Consider the following 9,840-nt stretch of genomic DNA (forward strand, 5'->3'; position numbering starts at 1 on the left):
CGGTTTTTGCAACCAATAGTCACTGATTCTTGTTTGTTTCCTCGCGATTTCTTCTTCTGGACTTCTCAATCGTTTTTTGTTAATGACTGTAGTCCATTCTGATGGTGGAGTTTGCGTTATTGCTGTTTGTTCTAATCTTATATCAAAGTGTGCAGGTGATTTGGTTGAATCACTATGGTTTGCCATTTTTTAATTTTTAATATTTTATTTAATTTACTTCCAGAGGATAAAAAAAATAAAATAAATACATTGTTTATTTCACGCACTTCATTTTCCACTTACGTTATTTTAGCACTAGTTTTTTACTATAAATACTATAAATGAATTTCAAAAGGACTGTTGTAAAATAAGATGAAATAATTTTAAACACTAATAAAAATGAGATGCAGTCCTTTTGTCTGGTCACGTAAACACGTATTCACTACACTTTAGGTCCACTGAGAGACGGATAGCCGCGTCTGTTATGCGTTTTTAACACTCAATTAAATAACCGTAATAAAATACTGGGTTTTTTTAAAGAAAGGTATCTTTTTATAGCTTGGACCGTATTGAAAATACGTCTTCACCTTACGAAGGTTGGAACTGAACTACATCTAATAAAGATGTTATAAAAAAAAAAAAAAAAAAAAAAAAAAAAAAAAAAAAAAAAAAAAAAAAAAAAAAAAAAAAAAAAAAATTGCCCTTAACTTCTCATTTATGTTCTCGAACTGAGCTGGCGATTATAGAACTAAATTCATGGACGAGTCTATAATCGACATTTTGAACTATTTAGTAGGTTTTTTGAGTTGTTATTCTAGTATCAGCGCTAGTTTTTGATTGCTTTATCGATATGAGTGGGTTAAAGAGACTGGATATCATTATCATATCATTAAAAGTAATTTTATCTCTATATAGTCAATAACCAAAGCAAATATTTGGTTTAAAAGTGTTAGTAGATTTTGCTAAACTATCTCTTTTATTTATTCCTTGATTATGTCATGTCATTAGAACGCAATTTTAAGAGATATCTTTTAAAGGTTTCTGCAGCGACCGTATCAGTAATCTTTCTATTATTCTATGGTTTGAACTACTTTTCATGGATCGAGCACATACGATCATATAATAAAACAACAAAAAAAAAATTTTAAATGCTTCCGTAATCTGTAAATGGTTTGTCGAATAAAATGTGCGTGTATATGTGTAAATAAACAGAGAGAAGAAATAATAGTTTATTGCCAAATCAATAATAAAGCTAACATTATAATAACATATTTAATTATATAAAATACTGAAGAAATACTTCACTAGAACTGCATGATGATCATGTCAGGGTCTATATTCACCCAAATAAGAGTTGCATGACGTACAGAAATGCTTCTTGGATTGAAAAGTATCGTTATAATATGGATACCAGGAACACAAGCAACATCTATAAATTGAAGTCGATAACGAAGTGAAGAAATACAAGTTTTTCTTTAATTCCTCACCCTACTTGACACAGAAGTATAGCCAATAAATGTGTCTTGCTACATGGTTTAGTTTCTACCAATGTTGTCATAGAATTATAACAAAAAGGGCATCTTGTGGTAACGGGATTAGATCCATACACCACCGGCGCTACCGCTTTGGTAACAATAATTTCTAAAAAATCAATGGACGAAAGAGATCAGCATAAACTGAAAGTAAAATATATAATTCATACCAACATATTCACCCTTCTCCGTTGGTAAAGGTTCACTGATTGTAGAGGGGCCACCATCTAGAGAATTCTGTATGGCTTGCCTTACCTGTGGCGATGACAAGTGTCTTTCCATCTTTTTTCAGTATCTATATCAAAGAAATCTTTCAAAGCGTCTTTACAACAAGATGATAAAACAACAGGTGATATCACCGATAAGTTTTACTTGTCAATTATTGGTTGTCAAAAAATATTAAATTAGTACATTCTGTGAATAGATACAAATATAGTTACCTGTTTTAATTGATTCACAAACCCTGATTTAGTCAAACAAACCACCATCTCAACTCAAATTTTGATAAGATCTAAGAAATTTTACCATTCCACCAATATATACCTTTAACAACTTGTACTAATATTTAAACATCCTACAAATGACTTTTATCATTATATCAATATTGCTACGTATTAATAATTCGACAAAAGTCATCTCAAACTAAATTCATATATGAGTTAAAGTAGTAAAAATATGTATCCACAGCTTTTATTAATTACTGATCATATTAAATCATTTCATCATGATATTTTTTGAAAACAACTTTTGAAAGGAAACAATTAATAGGCATATTTTCTCAGTCAAAAGTTGCATTGCTTACTTAAAGATAGAGAAAATATTTCCGTTTTTCAGCCTTTTCCATAACGCTGAATACCAAAACATGCTCGATAATTAGCTTCCATATGAATTAACGGTGAATTATTGAATTGACTGAAACGAAATAAAACCAAATTATTTATTAGGCCTATAAATTAACTTCAAAGGATTTTTTTTTAATTTATAGCTTTATTTGGCTATCCAGAACGTTCTTTGTCTTCGATATCAAAATCACCATTTTCAAAACGTCAAAATCTGTATTGACGTGGTGAAATCGATGGAGCATGGTTGTCATAAGATTCTATTGGTAAGGCTTCAACATGAAGTTGGATACAAATGGATACACAAATGGTTACCTAGGAACATCTATTGTAAAAACTTTAAAATAGATTTTGAAGCTTGATGAATGATTATGGACATCGGAAGTTGGATCACTTACCAAAATTTTTTTTTATTATTTAATTATTACATTGTTACTAGTCGTTTCCGTCTAATCTACAATTTGTCTTTATGATAACTTAAATCTAGGTATATAACTAGGAGGACCTATCGACCCTATCTCTGTCTCTGGTGAAATAATATTTATACATGTCACTGCTGTATATTTTATTATATGCACCTCACTACACAACACTACACATGAGCAGATGGTTTCATTATTTTAAGTCTGTGTCCTGTTCTGGTGGTATCCAAAAGCTGCTATATATCAATATTCTCATGAGAATGGAGTCTTTCCTTACGCCCCCTTGCAATTCTCTTGATTTCTTGACTCACTGTGGGTATCTGAAGGTCTCGATGTAGGTAATCATTCCTATAGTATTTGAGTGCGCCCACAATACCTCTCACGGCTTTGTTCTGAACAATTTGTATTTTATTTATGTTACTTTTTGCAGAACATCCCCATAATTGAACTCCATATGTCCATATAGGTTTCAATATTTGCTTATATAATAGCAATTATGTACTGATAATTGTGATATTCTTCCAATTAGCCAGTATATTTTCCTATATTTCAATTCCAGTTCTTTTCTTTTCTTCTTTATATGTTCCTTCCAGCGAAGTTTTGCATCTAGATTTATTCCGAGATATTTAGTGTTGTTACTATATAGAATTATAGTATTATTTAATGTTATTGGTGCTTATATAGTCTGTTTATAGGTGAATTGCACATGTACAGATTTACTTTCATTAATTCTTATTTTCCAAACTTGTGTCCAATTATTCACTCACTTGCCTGTTGTAATTTACGTGAGGCTTCTTTACTATTGTCTCTAACAGCTGTAATCGCAGTATCATCAGCAAATGTAGCCATCGTAATATTATCCATTTGTGGTATATCACAAGTATAGAGTAGATAAAGCATTGGTCCCAGTACACTTGCTTATGGTACACCTGCTTTAGCTTCTTTCATTGTAGAGTAAGATTCTTCTTGTTTGACTCTAAACATTCTGGTTGTTATGTAGGATTTTAATAGTTCGGTGTGTTGTTTCTTTATCATCTGTTAAATTTCTCAGATAGTCATTTATGGTTTGGTTTTTAATTTGCAATGAAAAGAGAAACTTATCAGTCTTTAGGCTATATTTTTTAAACTATTTTTATTTTCAGATGTTCTGTTATGTTGCCATTTTTTTCATAATTTCCGTTTTTCAGCTACCATTTCCTTCACTTCTACATAATAAAATAATATACAAATCATTGTATTCAAAGCACAGAGAAGTTTCACAAGCTGGTTTAAAGCCCGCATTGTCTCCAAGGAATGTAATGCTAAGTGTTTGATAGTTTCTATTCCCATCTTATCATTTTGTATGCTTTGTACCAAATAAAGCAGACTCGAATTCTTTATTTTCATATAAAGGCCAACGAAACAAAATCCAATCATATAACTTTTACGATTCATAAAAGAACATATCCACCAGTTTATATGAATAATTATCAACTTCCGAAAGAACACGATGCTAAATATCTTGGTATGCACCTAGATCGACGCCTAACTTGGAAGAAATACTTACTCGCCAAACTGAAACAACTTGGACTTGAACTCACCAAATGCGTTGACTTATCGGGTGCAAATTGAAGTTATCATTAGATAACAAGATATTATTGTATAAATCTATACTAAAGCCTATTTAGTCATATGGAATCCAACTATAGGGAACCGCTAATAAGTCTAATATATCCATCATATAACGCTTTCAAAATAAAATGTTGCGTGCCATTGTCGATGCTCCGTACTATGTTTCAAATGAAGTAATACAACCCGATATTCCTCTAGAACCAATAACGAGTATAATTCGACGTGTTTGTGTGAAGTACATCGAAAGAGTGTCAGTGCATTCCAATATACTCGCTAATCAGCTAAATATGCAAAGTGACAATGAAGTGCGTAGACTTCACTAGATAGATTGTGGAACTACTAAGAGTATTAAAAAAAATCATTTCAGACCACCGGTAGGGTACAGCCGTGTCTGTAGTACACTGCACACCACATGGGTGTCTTATAAATGTCATAAAAAATGCTAGTAACAAAAAGTAAAAACCCCAGTAGAGCCGTACAGTTAAGTGAACATTGCAAGTGTAACAACTGAAAGCGTAAATGACCATTTATTAATGATAAAAATTGTTCTTGTTTGACCCAAAACACCGTGCCAAACAGACAAAGACAAATATATACGACTGGCAAAAAATCAACTCACATACATAGCGAGAAACTAAACGATTAATGGGATAGAATGATATAAAAAAACAACTTACTTAGAGTGAAACTAAACAACTGAAAGATAAGAAGGATATAAGAAGGAAGAAAAGGTAAAATCAAGAAAAATTACGGGAAAAAAGGCTAAACCGCTCGCTGGATGAAGAATCACAGACGATACCAAAATATCAACCTAAGAAATCACCCTGAATTCAAGTTACAATACCACGGACAAAGGAAATCCTGATTAAAATAGAGAAACAACAACTGGCCAAGGCAATCAAACAACAATTAGCAATTTTCAGTCACAGATCAGGAGAAATCTAAACTATAGGCAGAGTCTTTTCAATCCCAGAAATTATCGGAAAAATAACGGTGCTGATGACGTGCATTGGCTGCTTCATTGAAAGGACTATACGATTACGTAACCAACGAAGAGCTGCGCAATGATGCCGAAATCAAATGGATACGCGAAGTGATCCAAGATTTCGCCTTAAAACATGAAATAAGGTTGCTAAATCACAGCGACGTGGAAACAATACATCTACTGGACAACGCGCAGGAAATCAGAAGATTGAAGTCAACAAAACTACATGAACTTGTTTAGTGCATAAGTGTATTCTTAACTTAAGCTTAAGTAGTTTAGTTTCATTTAAATTTGGGAAATACATACTGATGTATTAATCCCGTACTCGCCTTGCTTGACTACTAATGCAAGTACAACAGAACAGTAGTAATAAATTAATTTGTAAATTAAGATTGCACTAAGCATATCTAATGTAAGATGTAATTAATAAAAAAATTGTTTTGAATTGTTTTTCATATACAAACAATATCCTTTAATAAATTTCCTTCTCAGCGAAATATGTGCATGTAAACCATAAAAATGTGAAACATAAAATTATATTGAAAGGTTCTTCATCTTATTTTAGTCCGCCTGCATTCAACTATCATCATATTTTGTTCACTTCCCTCTAGTATCTGCTACACCACCGCTGACTTCTCTAGCAATAACACAAACACATTAGCATGTAACTTTGAACAGAATAAATTTAGCTTGGTTGGCGTAGTGGTCAAAGCAACAGGTCTTCCTACTCTTGCGATAGTCTGTAATTTATATTTGTGAGTATAATTATGGCTATCCATTGACAAGAGTGCAAATTTCTGTAAGGAAAATTATCCCAGTCACGCCGGTAACCAGACTGGGTAAGACCGGATATCTTCTGAGGTGATATCCAAGTTAATCACTCGCCAGTCGCTAGGCTTAATGTCGAGGACCATTGTTTGGACCCCACGCAAAGCAACAGATCCAGTCCAAATAATCCCTAGTTGATAAAAATAGAGAGTCTAAAATATAAAAAATAGAAACAAAATCAATATATATAAGACTTGGATCTACCACCACAAGCCTGCGTAATCTTAACAAGACACTAAAAGGAAAATTTTTTTTAACATTTTAGCACACACAAATAGGGTTACAAATTTAAAAGACTTTCGAAGAATTTTAAAGACCGAATATTTAAAATTTTGTTTATATAGATTATCATCGTAAAGCTAAAAACGTCAGGTCGAACAGCATTCACTTTAAATTTGCTATTTTTAATAATCTCAACAATCATTTTTTATGGTTTTATAAATATTTATATTTACATGTGAATCAGGAGTGATAAATTTTTTTAAATATTCTGTTAAATGAACTTTATTGACACTACAATCAATAAGTCAACGGTTTTCACTCAATTTGTTGACTGTTACAATAAGATCATTAACAAATTAGATTTTTATAATAAATCACTACTCCACGCATAAAAATTTCACTACAGCAATATATTCGAAGACTTCTTTCATTGCGTTCCAAAATAAGCCTTAATTTTAACATCACTTCTTCATTCGAGCCAAATCATGGAGTATCTTTTTTGGAACCTTCAAAAAGTCCTGAAAAGTACAGGTTCAACATCACATTAATTAAGCAGAATAACTAGTATTGAAAAACTATTACATATAGTCTATCCAAAGCTGCTGTGAACATACGTCATTCAAATGTTTAATGTATTGCCTGCCGCAATTTGTAAATTTCTTTTAGAATCAGACAATATTTTTCTTCTCATTTTATTCTAGTCAAACGGAGACCCAACGCTGTCTGATAAGTCCGAGCACATAAAAGAATGAGCCTGTCAAAGTCATCAAATTTTATTATGGATGATCTTGTGGCGTATATTTATCCATAATAAAATTTGGGCGTCTACCAATACAATAGCTAAAGCGAAACTGAGCTAAACATCACATAACCAAGATGGCGCGCAATCAAAATGGTAACGGGACTTTTACCCTACCTTATATAATATTAAAATAAATTATATTTCATAACATTTTTGTTTCATTATTTTATTTAGATTAGAATTTTGTTATAAGTCAAAGACAAAATAAACTAAAACTCAGAGTTGATGTGGCAACGTTGTACCATTTTAACGTTATAAATTGAGATGACGTATGTTCACACCAACTTTGGATAGGCTATAGTATTATAATACATCAGTTCCTTTTAATGTAACTAGGTGCTTCCATATATTCTAATCACTTTAAAAAAGCATTTGTTGGAAAAAATGGGTGCAATCTATATTAAACAGTTTCTCTTTTTTATATTTCTTTAATGCTATCAACTTAAATAAGATGTATTGAAGCTTCTATCTTTTTGTTCCCTCATACTGAAAGCAGAGCAGCACAGCTAAATGACTGTGTCTGTTAATATTTTACTTAATTATTCAACACAAAAATGTATTGAAACAATTTATAATTATTTTTACAAGGTTGTGGAATTATTTATTTCTTTAACAGAGTTGTGGAATGGATAATTAAAATGGTTAAATTGTCTGATTGGAGATACGTAATTGACACATCAGAATGGAGAAAACATACCAAAAAGTAATACTTTAAAGAACAGCAACAAAATATTAAAATGTATGATATATACCAAAATTACTGATGTGCTCTTATTATGGTAAAATCGAGGAATTACAGAGACAGCTTAAGGATTTATTAACAATATAATAAAACAAGCATGGTGGTCTCTTGTCTATAAAATCAAGTTCATCTTGTTGGTCTACAAGTTGTATTATATTATTTTGTATTAATGTATTTTCTTAACATCCTTGTTGAAAGGGGTATTTCGGTTAAGGAGCCTTAAGCCAAAATATTCATTATAAGTATTTTATCCAACATACATTTGTTACAAGTAAATGAACCCCTTCATAATAATTAAGTTTCTAATTTTTTTTATAACATCTTTATTAGATACGCTTAGTACAATCTTAATTTCAATTAATTTATTGCTACTTTTCCTATGTACTTGGATTAATTAAAAAGCAAGACGAGTGTGAGAAAATTTATTTATTTATTAATTATTAACTTCTAGCTATAGTTTACACTAAATGTATATACTTTATATAAGTTTGTATGGTTTTGTTCGTTTCAATCTCCTGACATCCTGCGCGCTGTCCAGCAGTTGTATTACTTCCACGTTAGTATGATTTAATAATCTTCTTTCGTGTTTCAAGGCGAAATATTGGATAACTTCGCAAATCCATTTGATTTCCAAATCATCGTGCAGTTCTTCATTGGTTACATAGCGATAGGCATTGGTAATCAATCGAAGAACCTTGTTTTGACAGCGCTGTATGACTAGTTGATTTGAATTTTTAGTGCAACCCCATATTTGCACCCCATAGGTCCAAATTGGCTTTATAATTATACTATAGGATCAACCTCTTTGATTTTAGATCAAGTTGAGAGTTTCTTCTGACTAACCAGTATAGTTGTTTTATTTTGGTTCTAAAGTGTTTTGCTTTTTGTCTAACGTGATGCTAAGTTTCTAATTGATGGCACTTTAAAAACAACTTTTTATGTAGTATAATCGCATTTACCTTCAATGTAACTTTACCATCACCCAATTTAGACACATTTTAGATTTTGGAAGTGTAGGTAATATTTTCATGAATTTTTCTGTTGTATTCCTGTAAATAACAATATATATGAAAAGAAATGCTCTATATAAATCATTGTATACGTACCAGGGAAAAGCAATGCTAAATCACACACACATTCTTAATCTAGCTAACTTGGGTTGTTTCTTCCAAGGAAAACAACACTTCTTTTTTTATTTTCACACATACACTGGTTACACAACACTTTTGAAAATGAAGATACATTATAATCAAATAATAGTAATTACAATTAAGACACAAAAATGCTGGTGGTACTTTATGTCAGGCAAAAAAATGGCACCATAAACAAACTGAAACAAACAATCAAGTATAGAAATAAGCCAATGAAAGGCCTTTGTGGGCCAACTCAAATGAACCAATCAAAAAAGTGATCTCAGAGCCAGCATTAGTTGGATCAAGCAAAACATTTCCTCGGTTTCGCCTGTTTAAGTAAAAAACTCCATATATATACTCCATGGTTTAGAATAAACCGTTGACCAGTTTAGACCTTTTATTTTAATTATTGATCTTTTGGTGAATTTGAAATTAATTAAGAATTTATCGTTTACACAAGTTAGTTTTGATTTGAATTATAATAGAAACCAACCGTCAAAATAGATAAAAAATCCAAATTTGTAGATATTTCACTCAATAATATCCAAATTAGGATGAAAAAAAGATAGTTGTGAATAAATTTAAGATATTTTGGGCTTAATAGTTGTTTTTAGGCGATACTGTAAAATCTGGCGTGAAATAACCCTGGTAGAAGTCTGGATAAGGCTAGCGTCCTTTTTATATTATTTAAATCATATCCCATTGGTAAACCGCTACGTCTTCATATTGCCAAATGGTATTTTAT

The 9,840-nt window shown here is 31.3% G+C and overlaps 1 protein-coding gene across 1 annotated transcript; it reads right to left on the reverse strand.

Moving 5' to 3' along the window:
• Positions 1-1,219: 1,219 nt before the first annotated feature.
• On the reverse strand, positions 1,220-2,011 carry LOC143191879 (uncharacterized). The gene is made up of 4 exons (XM_076397321.1): positions 1,952-2,011; positions 1,682-1,806; positions 1,467-1,620; positions 1,220-1,408 (listed from the first exon to the last, which is right to left on the reverse strand). Exons 2-4 carry the CDS (start codon positions 1,791-1,793, stop codon positions 1,306-1,308), a joined length of 369 nt encoding a protein of 122 aa, XP_076253436.1. The 5' UTR covers positions 1,794-1,806; positions 1,952-2,011; the 3' UTR covers positions 1,220-1,305.
• Positions 2,012-9,840: the final 7,829 nt, after the last annotated feature.

The sequence above is a fragment of the Rhynchophorus ferrugineus genome, unplaced genomic scaffold (assembly GCF_030347505.1).
Source record: "Rhynchophorus ferrugineus isolate W39M unplaced genomic scaffold, kcgeb_rfMv2 rfM2, whole genome shotgun sequence".
Classification (NCBI taxonomy): domain Eukaryota; kingdom Metazoa; phylum Arthropoda; class Insecta; order Coleoptera; family Curculionidae; genus Rhynchophorus; species Rhynchophorus ferrugineus.

Bases quoted from the DNA above. Each gene is read 5' to 3' on its own strand.
- LOC143191879 (XM_076397321.1), bottom strand. From the start codon at position 1,793: ATGGAAAGACACTTGTCATCGCCACAGGTAAGGCAAGCCATACAGAAT. The intron at 1,621-1,681 runs GTATGAATTATA...TTGATTTTTTAG, and splicing joins GGAGAAGGGTGAATATGTTG to AAATTATTGTTACCAAAGCG. The intron at 1,409-1,466 runs GTGAGGAATTAA...TTCAATTTATAG, and splicing joins ATACTTCTGTGTCAAGTAGG to ATGTTGCTTGTGTTCCTGGT.